At 35.2% G+C, this 22848-nt stretch overlaps 1 protein-coding gene across 12 annotated transcripts in view; it reads left to right on the top strand.

The window, feature by feature from the left end:
* FBXO4 (F-box protein 4) overlaps window positions 1–22848 on the top strand; it is a 394712-nt gene that overhangs the window by 117790 nt on the left and 254074 nt on the right. The window contains exon 7 of one of the 12 annotated variants that reach the window (XM_039842569.1): window positions 5811–5954. The exons of the other annotated variants lie outside the window; for them this stretch is intronic. Coding sequence (XP_039698503.1) covers window positions 5811–5939 — 129 coding nt within the window. The 3' untranslated portion in view covers window positions 5940–5954. Of the gene's footprint in view, window positions 1–5810; window positions 5955–22848 lie in introns of those variants that run through there. 12 annotated transcript variants of the gene reach the window in all.

The following is a 22848-nucleotide window of genomic DNA, read 5'->3' as shown; positions in this document are numbered from 1 at the left end:
AATCAGGGAGAATATGAACTGTAACAGAGAAGTAAATAGGATCTCATAACTATTACCACGTATTACTACAGAATTGTTTGAATAAAATAAAAATGGGAATATAACAAAGGAAGGTACATCTTATTCAAAAGAATTAAATCTATTAGAAATGAAAATGGAATAGTGGTATATGTCAAAAGGATATAATTTAAAATATCTTTCTTGCCTTTCTTATTTATTAAAGTAATATATAGTTCTTGTAAGAAAAATACCAAAGCAAATATCTAAAAATTAGGAAGAAAAGAATAAAAATGCCACTAATGTCATCATCTTATATTTATTTATGTTCTAGAAGATGCATTCACATCCACATTCACATAAACCATACCTGAAGAAGAAAATATGGCAGAAAGAATTTGCATAGAGACAAAACCAGAGACCAAAAAATGAGAACATTGTTGTTAGAGGTGACTAACTGCTGTCTAATTGAAGGAACTGGATCCAAGGGCTGAGAGTTCATAAGCTAGTAGAGGCAAGATATAATAGTAGTAAAAATAGCCACAGAATTAGTAATAGAACTGGTAACAACAGTAATAAGAACTACTATTTATTACGGACTAACTCTATTCCAAGAACTATGCAAAGCCCTCTTTAAAACTATAAAATGAAGAGCTAAATGGTATTACTTCCTTCACTTTACAGACAATACTAGGTAAATTATACTAGTGATCAAGGACTTCAACTCCCAGATATGTTCTAGAAGTTTCATTCAGCACAGCACATTAAATACTCACTAGACTGCTGACAGCATCATGAACCTTAAAGCTGGGGAAGTCATCAGGGAGGCTCTTTAACCCCCAGGCAGGAATTAGTTGTTGAAGTGGTGGAAGAAATAGCGACCATGGGGAAACAGGACATTTCTGAACTCTTGTTCCCACTGTAGTCTTCTCCACCACATCTTCTTCTCTGAGTCATGAGCATCTTATGTCTTATTCTGAGTTGGAAAATGCGTAACTAGTTGCTCCCAGGACTGTACTCCACCCACAGGGACCTTGGGAAGCAAGCATCTGACCTGTTTGGCTTTTAGTTTAGAGGCCATCTATGCTCTAAGAGTGGAGAAGAGTGGAGGGGTTTAAATACCAGAAGGCAAGACCTGGGATGCTACAATGCACAAATGTCCAGAAGACATGGGAAGAAGCCTACTCTCATAAGAAGAATTCTATGTGGAGAGAAGAAATAAAGGAAGGAGAAATAGTTAAAAGAAAAAAAATTATGCCACACATTAACTCTTTTCCTCTTATAATTTCTTTTGTTCACATGTCTTTTTTTTTAGAATCGATTACATAGTCATTTACTTTTCTAAATTTTTTTCCTGTCAACACATTTTAAATTTGTAACTCAGGGACTACCTATACATTTTAAAAACATTCTTTCTGTTCCTTGATAGTAGTGATTTTCAAATTGTCCTCTAAAGAGTTGCACATGGTCCCAAAAAGGTATCTTCAGGAGATGAGAGAGCTGTAGGCCATCTTATTTGATTGATTGATTTTTCGGTTTCTTGAGGTATAATTGACAAATAAAATTGCAAGATATTTAAAGTGTGCATCACGGTGATTTAATATACATTGTGAAAGGATTCTCACTATCTAGTTAATTAACATATCCATCACCTGACATACTTATCTTTTTTTGTTTTGGTAAGAACAGTTAAGTTCTATCCTCTTAGCAAATCTCATCGACATAATATTTATATTTTTTATGTTTATCTAGATTACTCATGTAGGTGGCAACTCTATAAAAGCAATAAAATGTTGCTCTGAGGATGCGGATAGGAAGTAAGTAGTTAACTAGGCTTAGAATCTGTTGGGTCTCTGCAACCAAGAGACAGTGCTAGAATATGCCTTTGAAATCCAAAACTTTTCAAAATGGGTTGGGGTAGGGAAAGTTTAACTTGGGAAAGTGGGAGCCATAGAGATTGGGTTTATTTGTTTTTGAAAGGGTCAGGATCCAAATGGAATTCTCCAAGGAAGTTAATTCTTCTAACAGCAAACCAGAAGAACAGACCATTGACCCTCTCATCTTAGGTCAGTCAGACTCAGAGCTATGACTTGACTTCCTGATGGGTTTGCAGGAAGTGAGTTACAGATTTAGGATTAAAACCCATTTTCAACTTGTCTGGGTGTCAAAGAGCTCTTACAGACATTCCTAAGCCTTGCATTTTTTGGCTCTTATTATAGCTATTAATGTGTCTAAAAGTCATTAACATTTTAATTAGACAGACAATTTATATTTCACTTAAGCCATATTTAATTGTTTTGAGGCGGAGTGAAAAACTACATATATTCCAGGGAAGATCTGACATATTCTTAAAAACTGAAATTTAAACCACTGTTTTGTTCCTTCTGTAGTCATAGAAATATAGTAGCTTTTTTCTTCGTTTTTCATGAGCACTACCATGTTGTCAGTTTTATACAAAAGTGCTAGCTGAAAGAATAGACATGTAATGAAATGCCTTTACACTAGAAGTAGCCTTCCCAATAGAAATGGTTCTATTCAGGTCTTTTTTATACTTCTGAATTCTCCCATTTTTTGTTGATTTTGTTTTTCAAATAACAGAGCATTAATGCAGCTATCGATGATTCTACACTGAAACCCCTTTTGATTTTGTTCCCTCACTATATAGAATTCACATACTCCATTTTATTTCCTTCATAACAATATCACACATTTACAGTTTACTTGATTGGTACCATACAGCTTTATGTATATCACTTAGTCTCTATGGAAAATACCTTTATTGACAGTAAAATTAGTAAAATTCAATGTCATATTTTTTGCTACAGCTTTTATCCCTGGTTGTTCCATATAGCATAAGCCTTATTTTATGAGTACATCATTATTAAAGCATTTTTAGGATTTAAGCATTAGATATTCATCTGAAGAATATAAAAGCATACAATAGATTGTATTGTACTTTTTCATATTCACAAATAATATATTCCCTTAAACTGTGGCAGTTTGCATTGAATTATAAATTACATTCTTGTTTCTTTCTATTCTTCGTATCTCTATGAGCTTCAAGTTTACCTGACTTGTAGGATAATAGACTGACATTATGTGTTGATGAGTTCAAGTTCATTGTTTAGATATTTTCTTTTTCTATTTATTAAAAGGGACCAATATTTTAAGTGCAACTGAAAACATAAAGCATATCTCAACCATCTAGATAAATTCCAAATCATTTCTAAAATAGCCATTTAATGCAGAAAGTCAAATCACATAATACAAACACATGTCCAATGGATTCTAGCCATGTAATTTGGTAATAATGATTATACCGGTTGATTAACTAAAAACAATTAAGAAATTTACATTGCAAGTAAATAAGGCATGTTTTAAGAAAGATAAAACTTCTGTTCTTCTCTGTATCTCAGACGCTTTAGAAAATAAAGTGGTAAAGTATATTTTTGTTTGAAAAGTCTAACTTCAAGGTAAGAATTGAAAGGAAATAAAATTTTATTTAGAAGTAAGCCAAACCAAAACCAAATAAAGAAAAAACACATGTAGTAGAATATAAAATTTCCAACACTGCCTAGAGACACATAGTGAAAATGTTTTTGAGAAAAAAGATCCACTGGCTAAGCCCCTTATATTGTCAATGGCTTTGCCAGCACCTTGCCCATTGATACCTATAGATTTCTGCATGTGTTTCTTTCATTCGATATCCCTCCCCTTAACTCACAATTTACATACACATTGTCTTTCTATGTCATACTAAAAAGGAAAAGATGAACCTCATGGTCAATGCTGAGTATCAAGTTATAAGATCTAGTGCAAAGAATGCAGAAATAATCTGATGCATATCGTATTTATCCCAAGCCATGACATTTACATTGGTATGTCTATTTTTTGTATCAGAACTTAGTGTAAGTAGCAGAACATTTTAATTTCTCTTTCTAAAAATGTTGAAATTTCAAACTGGAAGGAAGGAAGTTATTTTTTTTAATTGCACAGAACTTTATAGAGATTATTTTCCAAGATGCCACCCAGAATGTTTCTCCTGGAATGGCTTTTCTTCCTCTGCATTCTCATTCTTTGAAGCAAAAGAAAACTTGATTTTGGTTCCCAATTTATGGTCAACTTTTTATATATTGAGGAAACAATTTTGGTTTAATTTGTTTTGTTTCTTAAATAGCAAATGATTGGGAAAGATGTAATGAAAAACAAATTAAAAGAAATTAAAGCAAAAAAATCATTCTATAATTTTATAACAAATTTTCTACATCTAAAATCCACAAAGGATTGCCTCAAGTATTTGTAATGTCACCTCTTTTGTAGTAAATGGATACCCAAAACGTTATTTAAAGTTTATTTTTAAAAATATAACACCAATGTTTTTCGCTTTTGACTGATCCCTTTGGATAGATTATCAGGAATTTTCTAGATGATTTTTGACACTTTACCACTTACAGGATACTGGGTAGCTGGTGGAGAAATTTAGCAACATAAAAAGTTAAGAGAATTCTCTGTTAACAAAGTTGGAGAGCTGGCTTTTATCCTGACTGTCTTTAATTATGTCATTATGACTAAATCAAATCATCCCTGGATTTCTGTTTCCTCATCTATTAAGTAAAAGATTTAACTAAATGATTTCTAGGATACATCCAATTATTTTTATTTTTATTTAATTTTTAATTAAAAATTTTGGAGTGACATTGGTTGATAAAATCAAATAAGTTGCAAGTGTACAATTCAACAATACTGCCATTTGCGACAACATGGATAGATCTTGAGATCATCATGCTAAATGAAATAAGTCAGGCAGAAAAAGGCGAAAACCATATAATTTCGCTCATATGCGGAATATAAAACTGAAAGCAACAAACGAACATGAGAAACAGAGACTCATGGACACGGAAAGTGGATTAGTGGTTACCAGGGGGAAGTGGGAGAGTGGAGTAGAAAGGAGTATAAAGGGGTCAAATTTTTGGTGATAGAAGGAAATCTAATCTTGGGTGGTGAACACATAATTTTTAAAATTGCTTCGGTTCATTTCTTTATTAATGTTTTGGAAATATTGTCAGTCTAGATTCAGTAATGCAATAAAATATTGTTCCAAAATTGTTCTATTTTAGTTTTAGTTCGTATATATTTAAGTTCTTGCCACATCTTGTCAAATGTTCATAATACTTTAAACAAACTGGAAACCAATATTCATCATCGGTGGGATGAATAAAATTGTGATATATTCATACCAAAGAATACTAACTACAGCTATACACAACTACATGGGGGATCTCCTAACAACATTCTATGAAAAGAACAGGACACAAAAGGATATTTATAGCTTTATTTCTTTTACAGAAATTTTAAAATCAGGAAAAATTAAACTATTGTGTAGGACTAATTATGTAGGTTATAAAAACATTTTAAAAAATGCGAAGAAGCTATTATTCCAAAGGTCATGTAAGTGTAGGAAATTATCTTCCATTAAAACTATTGATTCGGTCTGCATGGTGTTTGTGGATTATGTCCATACCCATGTTGTTTATTTTGCGGGAACACCATGCTGCCTCACCCAGTGGTCTCAAGGGTCATTAGCTCAGGAAAAGAAATACTGAAAGATCTTGCACCAGCTCTTGAATGCTTCGGCCCCAAAGTAAACAGGTCACTTCTGCTCACAGAGCATTGACCAGTAGTCATATATTCTCACTTAATTGCAATGAGACTGGATAATGTGGAGAGCAAATGGATATTTGGTAAGAAGTTAGTATCTGTGCCTCATTCCTACGATAATTTCTATGACCATGTCTCTCATGAATTCTTTGTAGCCTAGAAGTGCGAGAGTGGTGCTGTGTTTTCTGGAGACCCAAAGCAACCAGAACCAGACAGTAGTCTATCCCGCAGTATGGACCAACCCTCCTCCCAGGCTTATGCTGCACATTCTTCCTGGACTCTAAGGCAACACTACTTGTGAGCCAGTTGTCATAAAGCTTTCAATGGGAATGTTTTTGAGTTTCTGCTTGTAAGCCCTCACAGATATAATTACCTGATGGTTATCCAGAGGACAGAGACCATATTCTCCCTTCTAGATTATACACTCCTTCTATCTCTAGCTTTTCTTTCAGTCCTCATCCTCCTAGAATCTTACATTCAGGCCCTCTGGTATGAGGTTTGTGTTTCCCTCTAAAATTCTGTCAATAACAATACATCGTGGTTTTATTAAAGGCATGAGCTGGAAAATACATACCAGCTTTTAGCCCAGCTAGAGGTTTAATTAGGACCAATTTGAGGAGACATGAACGTGGAGAACAGTGTTTTCACTATTTCTAGGCATGTTATATTTGAGATCAATGTAAATAAATTCATCACCGATTTATGCCTGGGAGGGGCTACTGTTACATCTCGAAATTATTTTTCCTTTTACCGAAACTTCTCACAGATATTAGAAGGCAATTCCATTCCTTGTGCATAGGGAGAAAAGTGAGAGCTACATGCCATATCATACACTCTAGATGGTTTTCTCCCCATTACTTCTCTCCCACCAGGGCTAAAAATGTTAAATACCATGCTTTGTGAAGCATTAAACAAGTTTTCTCTTTTTTTCCTTCACCATGGAGCCTGAAATTCATGACTCCCATGAATCCATGTCACTCTGAATTAACTAATATTCCAGCTGTCAGAGATGGATTTATCTCAAAGCTGCCTCTGGAATGTGCTATAGTTTACAGGGCAAGCTCTGGTCTTCTGTCTGAGACACTTTTCTGATGGGAAGGCCACCCAAGATGGGACTATCTCTAGGTCTGAAAGAGGTAGAGCTGGGATGAACCACTTTCTCAAATTGTCAGTTTAAACAAGGACATGATTTCACATGCCAAAAATCTGTTTGTACACAGTAAGGGAGAGAGCAGAAAAGGAAACTATAATACAGTTTCTGCTGAGTTTGAAGCCATGCCTGTTAATGTTTGTTTATGCTCTTCTTCTTCTTTTAACTTTTATAACATTAGCTCTTTGAGGACAGAACAGAACTTTTTAATATTAGATATACAATCTATCCTGATGTGACTACTTAATAAAAGTTTTGTATATGATTAGGCCAAAATTGTCATAGTTTAAAAATAAGAAACAGCTCCTCTTTGAATAGCACAGTCCTATTTAACTAAAGGAGAGGGAAAAAAAACTTTTATGTTTTCTTTGAAATAGATTGGTTTTAACTGGTGTGTGTGTGTGTGTGTGTGTGTGTGTGTGGTGTGTATGAAAATTCAATTTTGTTATTACAGATCAGTCGAACTCTCTCCTCCTAAGTACTGATGTCACTATTTCTACATAAATTAGGTAATGCAACTAAACAGAATATAATTGTTAAAATTCAGTATTTTCAATGATAGTAGAAACAGCCTTAATTTGAGGAAAATACTCAGACATTTAAAGATGTACACAAATATATGAAGCAAAAGATCTTGAAAAGAGGAGGAAAATCTAAAGAAGGGAAAGATATTGTAAAAGCTTGGTAGTGACCAGGATAGTCCTGTGAGTTTACTAATTAATTCATTATACTACTCATAGTAAACTCAAAGAAATTATCAATCAGTGAACATTCAAATATTTTCACCACTTTGTTTGAGGTCCCTTGGAATTTTATCCTCTTTTTTCCCCTCTCTTCTTTTTTTCCCTTGAGTTTAATTCCAAGAGAAATAATTTCCAAATCTATCTCAGAATCTCTGATGAAGAGATTAACCAATTCTTAAGGATATAATGCTGGAGAGCATAGTTTTTGAAATTTAAGATACAGTATTAGAAAAAAATATTGCCCGTAGACCCTGGGCCTTGAATTAGAAGGTATTGCTGCAGTTCTCCTCCAACCATTGCCCTCTCCAAGGGGTGAGAATCTGCAAGATCAAGGGGATAGTCCTACCTGTGCTTTCCTTAATTCAGACTGTGCTCTGAGTACCTGGAAGCCTGGGATTCTCTTCCCTAAAGCATCAAACTCACCGGAGCCTGTACATACCTTTTCAACAAGTCTCCCAAGGGCAGACTACATCCCTGGTATGTATGTGCTTCAGTCCAAACAGTGGCCAATAGGTGGCTGTTAGTTGGGGGCGTGCATAGACCTCGGATATGCAGGCCGAAATGTCCACATTCTTGTGTGTTAAGTCTGTTACAGTGCAGAAAAAGGATGAGATGGTAAGAGAAATGGAATGGCAGGCCCGTAGTCACGGGACAGGCCTATGGACTGGCAGCTCTTCCCAGATTTTGGGTTAGGCACCGAACTCCAAGGAATAAAAATATTAGGAATCTGAACTCGATCTTCTAGACTGTCATGAAGGATATTCCAGAATGAGAATAAAACATATTGTATTTAGCCGTTTATTTGCTTGATTTACAACTTTTAAATATTTAAACATATAATATATACAAATTTAATTTTGCTGAACCTCATAATGAATGTCGTGGCATATCATTTATCATCGTGTGACAATTCATTAGCTGAAATTGAAATACAACACTTCTTTTGAAAGATACACAATGTAAGCCAAAAAAAGAGAGAGATGTTAATTGTTTAATGATATATGAGGACACCAAAAAACCACAATTGCTTAATTTTAGTTTCCTTAATACCTGATGGTTAAAATCCTCAGCAATAATGTTGCTATTACAGAAAGCAAAATTGTAGTGATCATCTTATTCTTGCCACTGTTAGGGGTCAGCCTATGGAAGCTGTGTAACATATTGTCTCGTTCACTGCTATACCACAGTGTTGATTTTATGTGCTAATTTGACATATCAGTTTGACTAACCAAGAGATACCTAGATAGCTGGTAAAACATTATTTCTGGATATTTCTGTGAAGGTGTCTCAAAAAGAGATTAGCATTTGAATCAGTAGACTGAGTAAAGAAGATGGCCCCCACCAATGCATGTAGGCATCATCCAATTTGGTGAGGGCCAGAATAGAATGAAAAGGTAAGGGAAGGTCAACTTTGCTCTCTCTTTGCTTGAGCTGGGAAATGATATCTTCTCCTGCCCTTGGGCACTGGTGCTCCTGGATTTGGGGCCATTCAACTTGAACCAATCCCTCATGATAAATTTCTTTCTATGTATCTATATGTATTCTTTTGGTTCCATTTCTCCAGAGAACATTGACTAATGTAACATCCAGTAGACATTTGTTGAATAAATGAGTAGATTTATAAAAACATGAGAAGAGAGGCTGCTGCAAGGAATGAGCAGACTGAATATTCAGAAAAGATAGCAACATTTTGAGGTACAAATTTAGATAACTAATACAATTCAGGGCCTAGGCTGAGATAGCATATGATGAAGGAGGGTTAAATGGAGGTATTGATCATGGATGTATGTATCACACATTCAGGTAGCTGAGAAGACAAAATTGGCATGATTTGATTAATTTTCTGCTTAAAGGAAGGAATGAGGGGAGGTGGTCAGCCTCTGCAACCTGAACCATGATAATTCCCAGGCTTCTTTGCTCCCATGACCTGGCAAATTGACATAAAAACTGCTAGAATAAAATAATAATAATAAAAGTTAACATGTATGGGGCACTTACTGTGTGCTGTGCTAAGTTGGTTAAATTCATGACTTTATTATTCTTTATTGAAATCTAAATGTAGTTGATACTATAACTAACTGCTTTTTACAAGTGAAAAAATAGTTGAATAGTAAAGTTTCCTAATTTGTATATTCTACATTTTTATATATGGCAATATTTTTAAAAGATAAGATTGTTGTGGGCAAAACAGTTCGCAGAAACTAAAAGCCAATAGGCCATTTGTTAGCCATAAACACTCAGAGAAATCATTTGGAAGCCCTTGGCTAGGATAGTAGCTACAGGCATTAAATGTAAGGAATAAATGTCAAAACTGTCACAAAGGGAGTATCATCAAAATTGATTGACTGTGAAAGATAAAAGACCCTAAACAGAAAGGACAACCCAAGATATAAAGCTTAGGGAACCATGATGAGATTGTTATCATTGGCAAAAGAAGAAATGTTAAGTAGAGGACCTCATTGAGTGAGGTGAATTGGGCATTGGTGTATATTTATTGTTCTACAACTCCATAGAAACTATTCAAAGATTAACAGCCATTATTAAAAAGGTAGTGATCTTTCTCATATTCCTTATTTTTCTATTTGGTTTATACTGACCTCAATAATGATATAATGTCTTCTGACTTTCATCATTTCTGCCAACAAAAAAGGCAATTACTCTTAACTTTTCTTCCAGTATTTAATATATTTTTTTCCTTTGGCTGCTTTAAAAATGATTCTCTTTATCACTGGCTTTTCTTTGTTTGACTGTTGTGTACCTTGATGTGATTTTCTTCATGTTTATTCTGCTTTTCTTGATTATTTTTGGATCTATGGGTTCACAGTTTTCATCATTTGGAAATATTTCAGAAGGTATGTTTTAAATATCTTTTATGCTATCCCATTTTTTCTGGGATTCAAATCATATGTTATTTGTATTATGTTATTGGTCACTGAGGATTCGTTAATTTTTTTCCATCTATTTTGATCTCTGCTTCAGTTTGCAGAGTTTTTACTGCTATATCTTCAAGTTCATTGATATTGCCTTCAGTGGGGTATAATCTACTGCTAAAATCTTCCATTTAATTTCTTATTTTAAATTTGAATATTTAACAATAATTTTAAAATACTTTTAACTCCATTTGGTTTCTTTTTTATATTTTCTTTTTTCCATATACATTCTTTAAGTCTTTGAGCATATTTCTAATCATTGTTTTAAAGTCTGTCTGGTGATGCCATCATCTCTGTCATTTCTGAGCTTATTTCTATTGTACAACTTTTCTCCTGCTTCTTTACATGCCTAGTAATTTTATATTGGATGGTGTACATCGTAATGTGTTACACTGTGGAGGATCTGGATTTTATTGTCTTCATTTAAAAAGTTTTTATGTTTTAAGGGCATACATTAAAGCTTTTTGTGAAACAATTTGGACTTTTAAGTTAGTTTTAAGCCTTTTAAGGCTAATTTAGGTCTAATTTAGTCCTACTACTAAGGAATGTGCTTACTGGGGTCACTACTGAATGTCCCAACTATTCAGTAAGGTTTTCCCACTCTGTTCAGAAGTCATATGTCTCCCAATCATGTATGAGTTCTGGAAATTGTTCAGTTTATAGATCTTGGGTAGTTCTTTGCCTTGCAACATGGAGTTTCACCTTACATATGTACACCTTAGTATTCACCAATAGATTAAGGGAAAGTTCTATAAAGAATTCTTTAGCTTTTTTTTTTTTTTTTTTTAGTATAATTCTCTTCTCTTGGTTGCTGTCATCCACTCATTCCAGCTGCCTTGGGCTCCCAGACACTACCAATTTTGTTGAGCTTAGTCTATGCTAGTAGAGCCTTTAAAAAGCATAATAAGAAAAATAAACAAATGGATTTCTCACTTTTTTCTACCAACAAAATTCCCTAATAATATGCTCATTGACATTCCTTCTTAGAGATTCCAAGTATAACAGGGGACAAAATGCAGAGTTTGCAGAACATTCTATTTTTGTGGAAGGCAAAGGGTTAGAGGTCCAACTCATGCCATTTTCACTGGACTGACACTTTGCTCTGAATTGCACTTAAACTGCCAGTGAGAAAGTGGTGAACTTTATACATTCTGTGGGCTACTCTGTCAACCTCATGAGCCCTGATGTGATTTCCTTCAGTTCTTGCAATCCTTTCCATTGGGTCTGTTTTCACATTTTCTTTGGCAACTTTCTTTCCTGAGTCACACTGACCTCTCTCTGCCCTGAAACAAGGAAGGGTTTAGCTTGACTGACTGATTGGGCTCTTGCTGTGATCATGTGAGGAGGAAGTAGTGGCATACATCAGAGGGCCCAGTCTGCAGCCTCTCTGAAGCATCTCCTATACACAAGAGGCCACCTACCAACATCTTTGCATTTCATCTTCCCTAGGCCATCATTTTATCTTACTACGGAAAAAAGGTGCAAAGAAATGTATCTTGTTTAGAGCCTGAACAGTCAGCAGGTTTCCTGATACTTCCTTAGGCCTTTAGAGTATGTGTTCTCCAGTACAGAAGAAGAGTTTATAGCCTGGCATTTGGCCACATTTTTTATCCTATCAATCTAATAATCAGCTCCAGAATGTTGTACAAAAATATCAATATTTTGTTATCTTATATATTTGCTTCTCCCACTGGCCAAGCCTTCTGAAGGATTTAGCTAGGTCACCAGCTGTTTCAACTATGCTGTCAAACCACCATAGCTTAAATGAACAAAGGCATTTTTTTCTTTTAAAAAGTGTTTTTTTTTTTTTTGAGAAGAAAAAAGGGTGACAAATAAGGTTTGCTAAATCAACAAAGTTATTTTTTTCTTTATATTCCATATGTTTGAAAGAAGAAAAGGAAGTTGGTTGGTCTTGGGTTCTGCATTCACAAAATCACAACTATCCTCTGCTTTAGCAAATGATTCCCAAGCAAACGTCTACCGCCTTCTGAAGGACCCTGCTCCAATTTGCAGAGGCCAGCCAACGAGCAGCTGACTAGGAGGGAGATTTGCAAAAGAGCAATTTCTGCCCAATTCACAGGAAACAGCCTGTGAAGTGTATCCAAACCAAGGCTGCCAAAAAATAACTTTGCCAGCTAGTTGTAGTCCCTTGGTGCCTGGGGTTCTCCAGGTCTCTCCCTCACAGCTGGCTAAATACACAGTGGGACCTCTGAATATTCCAGGGGCAGGTTTAGCATACAAAGGATGGGGTATGGAAAAGAAACAGGGAGGACAGGCAAAGAAGTAAAACAATATAAAAGCATAGGAAATTCCAGATTAACTGGTAAGTATTGCATAGATGTGATAAGTTTGCATTGGGGCATAAAATAAAGCAAGGTTAGCTGTCTTTGAGACACTTTTAGGTTATAAATAGAACATGAGTAAGGGAGTCTGAAGGTTAATCTTGCAAAACAATGTAAACTGAGAGTCTTTAGGTAGAGATGATATATTTATGGGTCTGAGGTGAACATGAAAGGGAAGTAATACAAATAAGGCAAGCATTATAGAAAAAAAGAATCAAAAGTGCTTGGGGTTTCATTTGGTTATAGAGTTCGAGAGCAGTGAGTCAGAAAAGATTCAGATACTAAGCAAATGCAACAGGCAATTCTGGTTTTACTGGACTCTCCTCTAATTTAGATTTTGGAATACAGTAGTGAAAGTTTATAGAGATTTATCTATAAACTGTATAACTTTAACTGAGTTTCCACCAAATTAATATCAGTTTAATGTAGACTGTTTTTATATATTATGTGATATTTAACATTCCTAAGAAACTTTATGTTATAATAATTATAGTAACATTGGAGACAGGGGGATAAGGAGTATAGAGTTTCCTATACTTGAACAGGCTGATATTTCTAAGGCGTTTACTACTCTTTTTCCCATTAATCTGCATATGTACTTAATTCCATCCTTATCCAGTTTAGATCCCATCATCATTACTATAATTGCTCCTCTTCATACACTCTTAATTCTGCTGCTTTTCTCTCCTGTCATCATACTCACTGGCAAACCCCAATCTTGGTTAAATCCAACAGTCTGCATCCTCTGAGCTTATGGCTGAATAGTTGAAGATGGCTCAGAAAACAGAAACATGCTACAGTTCCCAAGCACTATATGGCAATACTACAATTGTCCTTAGTCAGTTCATCTCTCCACTCTCCAAGACCACTTTTCATACCTCCTCTTCTCTTACTTCCAACTTCTCTTTCTTCCAAATCACTCTGATGCCTTTTCTTCCCATTTTATTAATAAAATAGAGGTAAGCAGAATTGATTTTCCTCATTTTTTTACCACCAAAATTTATAAAACTATCTGCATCTATACTGGTACTCTACCTTCTTTCCTATTACAGTGGATGAATTATCTTGCCTCCAACTATGGCTGATACATCATTTGATGCCATTCTACTCAAGGACTTTTCTCCTGGAGTTATTCCTCCTTGCTTCTATACCAACAATTTTCGCCTCTCTATTATTCCCAACAGTATCCAGACATGCTGTACTATATCCCATATTTAACAAAGCAAACAAACCAAATCAGACTAAATGAATAAAATCAATCAAAACCAAAAAGCCTGACCCATATGCCCTTCCAGCTACTGTCCTGTTTCTCTGCTCTACTATTTGACAAAGGTGCTAGAACTGGTTATTTTTCCTTTCTTCAATTTCTCACTTCACATCTCTTCTCAACTCATTTCAATTAACACTGTATTTTCAATAGAGATCTTATTTTTTTAGGGTCATTAATGAACATCATGTTGCAAAATCCAGTGGTTTAATCTCAGTCATCATATTTGAATTCTTAGTAGCATTTGAAAGAATTGCACATTATTTTGAGAACATGTCTTGAAATACTTTCTTTCCTTGACTTGTGGGACACTACACTATATTCCTACCCTCTTCCTGACTGTACAATCTTTTGTATGGGATCCTTTGACTCAGTGTTTCCAATTCTCAGTTCTCATAAATCTTCTCCATCTGAACTCTTTATCTAGTGATTTCATCTAGTTCCTGCCATCTAGATGACTCCCACATTTCTATCTCTAGCCCCGATCACTCCCTTGAGTCTCAGTCTAAGATATGTAACTGCCTATATATCTCTACCTAAATAGATATGAAGCACTTTAAGCTTAACATTTTCAAAACCAAATTCTCTTTGTTTTATTCCCCTCAAACCTGCTCTTTCTGTTTTCCTCGTCTCTGAAAATAATTTTACATTCCTCATGCCACTCAGACCCAAACGTTGGGATTTAGCCTCTTTTTCTCACACCTAATTCATTAGCAAAACCAGCCAGCTCTACTTCCAAAGTATATACTAAATTCAATCCCTCTTACTATCTCCATGACTACCACCAGAAGCCAGTTCTGTGTTGATTTGTGAGCAGGATACTCTAGGGAGGGCTGACTGATTGTAGGATATTATGTTTTTCTAGTTTTGTTCGCAAGACTATATCCATTTATTTTAGTTTTATTACTGTTTCAGAGTTAAATGATATTGTCAGAGGGTATCGTTAGTGAAAATTTAGTTTGAAATTAAGAGCACATCTTGGCTAATCAGGGCTTTTAATCATTAGGAGATGGAGGTGAGAAATGCTTCCCCATCACATTTTAAGGACCTAAATTAATTCATGTGGTAATCAATGTGCATGAATGTTTTAGTGATTAGTAATTAATATTGTTTGGTAGCAAAATGGTCTTAAGCCACATGGTGAGAGATTCAAGTGACAGAGGTTCTAGTTTTGTTCTTGCCAAGTAGGAAAGTCAGTTAACCTTTGAATGTTTTTTTCTTCTATGCACTGGGAACAGTAACTGCCCTTTATTACACCAAATTGTTGTGCAGATAGATGATGAATATGTTTGGAAATGTTTTGTACTTTTTAAAGGAAAGAAGAAATTTTAAAACCTCAATTTCCCGAAACACAGCTAAAGGTTGCCCTGCTATTTATGTATTTATGTTACTTTTTAATTTTTATTTTAAAAAAATTATGCAATGAATATGAAAAACTTTATAATAGAAAAAAACAAACTTGGGTTGAAAAATAAAGGAACTCTTCAATCAATTAGTAGTCTTTCTGCAATCTACGATGGATGGGCCAATCGTTATATTAATACTAATAGTAATTTTAAATGCACAAAGCCTATTTACTGTGGGCACGGCACTGTGATGATTGTTTTACAAAACTGTCTGTGGTAAGTTAGGAATTTTTTTCTTTCGCCTTCAGTTATAACGTTTATGTTCTGTCAAAGATTCTCCCCTTACTGTAGTGAAAATTGATGCCCAACATGATACATTATAGATATTTTTAGCTTCAAAGAGTTGAAGCAGAATGGACTAATTGGTGAACTCTTAGTTAATAGAAAAAATTAAAAGCAACAGATATAATTATTCCTTAAGAATTCTGATTAATTGAGATTTAGGGGGTTTAATTTTACTGCTGCATTGGTCTATATAGATCATCTGGAAATTTCCAGACATTAAATGCTCTTAGTTGAGGTTGTATATTATTAATAGTTCACAGATTACCAAGGAGAAAATTTTAGAGTTGATAATGTCTACATTAAGTGACAAAGTTCTAATCTAGTCAAGCACTATTTAATGTACTTATGCAGCTACTTTACATTTAGTCTCACATTTTAGTTTTTGCATTTTTACTATTTACAATAGCTGATTTTACAAAAAGTTACATAAATAGGAGTCACAGCCAGTATGAACCTATACCTTTCCATTTCCCAATATCAAGCGTTTTGATTTGCTATGTAAGGAAATGGTTTCCTTGGCCATTCTTGACCACTCTTGGCCTCATCGTAATGAGCAGTGTGGTTTTCTAAATATATAAATAAATCTGCTGTCTTTTGCACATGCTGTTACTCAATGATGTTTTATTTTATGTCTATCAACTTTGTCAAAAAATTCTGCACCATGACCTGATATGAAATATGTAATTTCCCTCTCTCCCACATGGCTACTTGAAGTGTATATTGTGTCTGTTTTCAAAGAAGAAACTTAAAATATCAAACTTATATTAAAGCAGAACAATTAAAGATTAAAAAAATGAAGTGCCATATGCAATCCTTATACAAATATAATATTTTATCAGAATCAAAGAATAAAATTGTTCCCACTTTTGAAACTAGATTTAACTTTATGCCATGTAACAGCTGAGTCATAAAAGGAAACATGATAGATTTTTTTTGACCTTCTTGTCTGGTAAAATGAGGTATCCAAGATCATCAGGTGGGGTTTACCTTTTCTTCAGTTCAGTTGGCAGAAAAGAGTATTATTACGTAGGTGAAGATTTCTTATAACTTAAAATATAATACAAGGATTAAAATGTGATTTAATGTGCCACAGCAAGATGAGTATCCTAATAATAACCTAATGGAAGCCCCAGGCCATTGACTCAGTTTTCTTGTCAGTCCCTTCAGAGTTTCTGCTCCTATTCTATGCCCAGTCATATATGTATGTGTGATTCTCCCACTCATTACCTCCTTTCTCTTTCTACTTCCATCTGTTGCTCCTGTTTCTATCTTTGAAGACTTCTGCTTATTGGCTTCTGTCTGAGACTCTGACTTATGCTTCTTCCTCTGTCCCTTTTGTCACATTTAAACATTATGATTTGATTAATTGGCCAGTATTCAGAATAAAGCATCACTGGATAGGTTTTTTACTTTATGCCTCAGATAGCCTGCTAGTCTTCCTCATGACTGGTCTGGAGTGAGCGGCCTTTGAGTCCAGTGTTAATTCTCATTGCAATTAGTTGTGACTCAGGCGGTAGTGTGCATGATTCTGTCACATCGAGCATCATTCATTTGGAAAATATTCATTGTGTTACACAGATCTTTCAAATGTTGACATATTTGATACAACACAAAAAATTTTCTTCACTTGTTAATATCAGCAATGATCTCATCAAAATAGTTTTAAAAATGGGAAGCTGTCATGCTCATGGTGGCAGATACATATTTTCCGAAGTTCTAGTTTTCATTTGTAAACTTGTCAGTTGTCAGTTATCTGTAAAGTGATAATCTAAAATCTGTAAAGTGATAATCTAAATTACCATAGTTTGTCTCAGTAATTCTTTCAAGTAAAACTTTTACATGAGGAAGTAGCTTACCTCAAGATTCAAAAATTGTATAAGTACTCTTCTTGAGACAGTCATCGTATATTGGTATGCTGCTGAAGTGCTTTATTTGAACTGCCCATTTTATTCTTAAAAATATTAGAAATTTGTGTGCTCATGGGTCAAGATTTAATAAAATTAATTTATTTTTGTTCTTTACTACTTCATCAAGATCATCCTTAAGTAAAGCTGGTTTGGTTTTGTTTTCCTGTGAGTGCGTGGCAGTGAAGAATATAATTACTGCTGTTACCTTAGCGACTTCTGCCTTGAGTCATACTGAGGTGCCAGCAGTTTAACCAACCACTGTTTTTGCAATATCAGTGCAAGTGTCAACACAGTAAAAAAGGTAAATAATCATTTAGTTTTATCATGAAAATAGTTTTGACCTACATATTCTGTGAATGACTACATTAGAATATCAATTAGAACTAGATAATAGACACAACTATATCACACTGTTTTTAAACTGATGTATTCAAAAGTAAATAATAGACCATATATTTGATTAAATAGGTAGAAAATTATGCCACATACAGAGCTTCTTAACTTTAATGAACCCCTGAAAATACGCACAGATGCAAAATTGGCATACAGACTCCTCAAAATGATCTGTGGATCCCAGGATAAAAACCTGTCAGTGGATACTGTGCATTATTCTTCATAATTTTTGTCTCTCTCAATTTTGTTTTAGCTTATACCACTCTGCCTCAGTATAAAATTTAATATCCCAGGGTTTCAAAAGGTTGTTAAAACCATACTTATCTTTTGCAATTTCTCTTTTTTGTGTTCTCTCAGCTTTTCTCCCATCTGCTTTACTTAGCAATGATGCTGCTGTGTCTTTCTTTGCCGTGATAATCATTGAAAAGAATAATTCCCTACTTTCACAATGAAATCTTCACCTACACTGTTTGGAGTTTTCTAAAATATTGTAATAACATGCCCCTAAACAGCAGGAAGTTTTTATCTGGACTTCATGTGGTACCTTTCTTCTTTAAAATGAGGTTAATTTTACAAATATTAGAAAATTATTTGCAGTCTACCTATATCATACTTCTTTTGTTGTTCTCTGGTGTCATTTTTTTTTTAAACAAACAAAAAAAATCTTTAAAAGAAAGTACATGAAGGAATGTCTTTGCCTTTTTTTCTCTAGCAACCTGGTGTTGACAGAATTCGATAAGAATTTATTAGACATACCATCTATGCTATTTCTCATAGGAAATGAACAAGATATGATTCCTGCCATGTAGGTACATAATGCATACAATTTGGAAAGGGAGAAATAAATGTTAAAAAAAAATGGATGAGGTAACCTGAAATATGATAAATGCTAACAAAAATGCAAAGTTCATGGAAATAGAGAGAAAGCATAACTCTGAGGTATCACTGAAAGATTCATGGAGAAAATGGAATTTGAGCAGGACCTTGAAAATTGAATCATGGGTGATGGAGACGGGAGGAAATTTTAAGTGAGTATAATGGATTAGGGAAAGTTCTGTGTTCTGAGAATGAAGAGCCCTTCAGTTGAAAGCATTGGGTAAGGGGAAAATGAGAGAGAGTGAGAGGGGTGTTTTTGAGAGGAAACCCTTCCCATCTTGCCTTTTCTTCCCTTCTCAGCCTTGTCTCCTATTATGCTTCCCCTGGCTCTCTCGCTCCAGCTGCTCAGATTTTCTTTCAGATCTTTGAACTCAAGATACTCCTCTGGCTACATGGCCTTTACCCATGCTGTTCTCTTTGCTGCATGTCTTTGCCTAGATAAATCCTGCCTATTTTGCAGATCTTGACTCACTTCCTACCATTAAGGGAATGTTTTCTGATTCATCTGACTAGGTTAGATACCTACATTATACACATTCATGGTATGCTGTCGTTCTCCTTTATAATATTTAATACTTAAAATGCAGTTGTTTGTGATATTTTTATTAATGCCTGTTTTCACCAGACTAAAAGTTCCGAGAAGTAGAATGGTGACCATTTGTATTTACCCTTTTATCTCCAGGCCAGAGCACAGTACCAAGGCACATAGAATCCTTGTTGAATGAATGATGAATGAAAGTGGAAATGAATTAATAATACACAAAAAGAAGGAAGGTAGCCAAGGTGACACAGTTTGCCCACTCCTACCAAAGTGATATGAATACAAAAAACATAAAGTTGCTCTTGAGTCGTGAATTCAACTAAGTGTTTTTCAAGTGTTTACAACTAGTTTTCAGTGTTCCTTTGAAAAATTCCTATTTTGCAATTTTGAAATCTTGCTATGATGCAAGGAATGTGGATCAAATAATTAATGGGTACCGTTGGGAGATAAAACCCTGCGGCATAATTTTTAAGTTTCAATGATTTTGAACCAAGTTTAGAACCTCCTGATTCATAGGAAAACACAAATCAAGTCTTTCCCACTTACTCCAAGAGAGCACAGGGCAGGCACCATGGATGCTCAGAATTTCCAGCTAGAAATAAATGTAGCCCCAAATCAGATCCTTTGTCTAAAAACCAGATCATTTGTTTACTGAATCACTTCTGTTTATGCACTGTAAATGAGTCATTTAAGTGGCGATAGGGTGAATAATCACAAAGCTTAGTTCAATTCATATCTGACAGAGAAAAAAATGACAAGGTTGAAAAATGAACAGAATAATATTTAGTGTTTCAATAAGAGTTTTATTTGATAAAATTTCACAAAGATACTGGAACACCCAGTGACAGGATATTATTTCTAAGGAGGGCAGAAATCAAGTGGTAGGCTTGTTTTATTAATATCAATGGTACGAAAAAAATCCATTGCATTTTCCCAGCCGTGCCAATTCCTCTCTTCCTATTCATCCCTCCATTGCCTCTAGACTTTTAACCCAGCACACCCACGCCTCTGGCTTGTATAACAAGCTACAGTGAATATCTGGTCCGAGCTCAGGAATTTCCTGGAGTTTACCAGTGCATTGTAATATGGGCCAAGCATGGCCAGGAAGTTCTCACAAACATTTCCTCTCCATCCTTCCTCCCATATGAGGCCTTCAGCAACTCTTTATTCTTGACCTGCTCGATTTTCCACCCATTCCATTTTGTCACCATCAGATTGGGTGACACTGCTCCTCAGCTGAGTGCTCCCTGACTCCCAGTATGAGGTACAGAATGCAGATGAGTGTACAACCCAGGCCTGGAGACCAGGTTCTTTGGGGTGGTAAGATGACTATGATTTCCTTTTGCTTTTTGGTGGGTTTTTTTCTGAAATTTGGAGTTTCTTTTCTTTTCTTTCTTTCTTTTTTTTTAAAGTATTTTTAATACTCTGATAATCAGCAGGGAAAAAAATTGTTCCAAATGACCAAGGTCAGTGCAGTAAACACAGATTAAAATATCATAATTTAGAATTTAGAGTCTCATTTGATGACATTTATACTACATAATAGTAAAAATTATAACAAAGGAAATTTAATTCTTTTAAAAATACATTATGTAGGCTTCTAAAGTAAAAGATTTTTGTTGTCGTTGTTCAGTGTTTTTAACAAATAAATTAAAAGAGGAATTTGTAATGCTAATTTTTACAGGTACTAAAGGATTTCAAGTCTTATTGGTTTTGGTCATGATTTCACATTATGGTTGGTCCTCCTCATAGTAGTCTTACTTTAGATAATCTAATCTGGGAAATAAACCTTACCAGTTTTGGCCATTGGAGACATTCTTCTTTCCATACCATCCCCACCCCTTTGAGTATCCTGAGTTCCTAGGAACTTAACAATATTCTAAGCTTCCAGAGTTGTCTTCAGGGTGAGCTATTTGAAGAGTTAAGCATAGCCTTATAGTACAAGAGGGCTTTACTTTTATTGGACAATCAACGGGTGAGAAGATACTATTGATGGGCATATCTCACTAGATGGAAACAAAAGATTCAGGGGTCACTACACAAAGATATTGGGGTGGTCTCTGGGTTCTTTTTTGCATCCACTTAGTTCCCTGTCTCTGGAGACTCCTGTCTCTGGAGTTCCCTTTCCTTGGGTTCCAGAGCAAGAAGAAGCAAGTTCAGATGGCCCTTCAAGTTAATATCCTTCCCTTTGTAGATTGTCAGGTTGCTGACTCATCAAGTCTGAGTAACTCACCTGAAGAGCAGGATACTCTAGCAACTAATCTCTGTAGGCTCTTCATAGAATAGTCCACTGTTATGTAGGTTCTCAGGGTTTAAAAGTTTCTTCTGTTTACTTGGTCTCTCTCCTCTCTCCTTCTCCCAGCAAACTGTTTTTATCAAGACAAGGAGTAGGAATGTTCTGTCTGCACATATGCATCTGAATATTTCTGGTTTACACCTAGACATGTAGCTTTTAAAGTTAAGAGGTAGAACTTGTCATCTTTGTTTTATTGGTAATTCAATTATTCTTTTACCCCAACATCAGCAAATAAAGGCTAAATAGAAAGAATATATGCAGGTGAATTCCTCATTGTTTTGACTTCTTAGAAACTGTGCAATGCACTGATTTGGCACCCATGTGCCTTGTAGCCTCACTTCTATCTGCTATCCAACCACAACGGACCATTTGCAGTTCCAGAAATATGCTGCCTATGCTTTGTCCTTCATGCCATTCCTTCTTACTTGCTCTTCTCTTTACCAGAATGCTCTTCTCTTTCCTCATCTTGCAAACTCCTTCAAAACTCAGTTCCAGTGTCCTCCTCCAGAAAGCCTTCTCTGAATCCCCATGCCTTTCTCTGGGTTCCAAAGCAAGAATAAGCAAGTTCAAATGGCCCTTGAAGTTAATACACTTACTCTTTGTAGCTTGTCAAGTTGCTGGCTCATCAAGTCTGAGTAACTCACCAGAAGAGCAGGTTGCTCTAGTGACTAATCTCTGTAGGCTCCTCATAGAATAGTCTACTGTTGTGTAGTTAACTAGAGGGCCCCTCTCTTAATAAATATGAAGAGTATTTCAGGGGCAGAATCCCACTGTCTGTTCTATTCTGCTGTGACTGGCCTAAGCACATAACTAACTCCATGTGACAGGATGAGAACCTAAAGGATCAGGTGGTTCTGCTACTTCTCTAGAGGATCAAGTGGTTCTGCTACTTCTCTGCTAATAAGTTTGTCATCAGTAGCTCTATTTATATTTAGACTACATGGTGGCTGTGGCACATGTGTCTAGGTGCCCATTATGTGAGCACCTCTCCTGTTGTAGTAATCAATTTATGCATCTTTATAACCCCACTAGACTGTAAGTTCTTTCCTTCCTTCCT

The sequence above is a fragment of the Pteropus medius genome, unplaced genomic scaffold, assembly GCF_902729225.1.
Source record: "Pteropus medius unplaced genomic scaffold, Ma_sr-lr_union100, whole genome shotgun sequence".
Lineage (NCBI taxonomy): Eukaryota > Metazoa > Chordata > Mammalia > Chiroptera > Pteropodidae > Pteropus > Pteropus medius.
The sequence above is the reverse complement of the archived record's forward strand: the minus strand, read 5'-3'. Positions and strand labels throughout refer to the sequence as shown.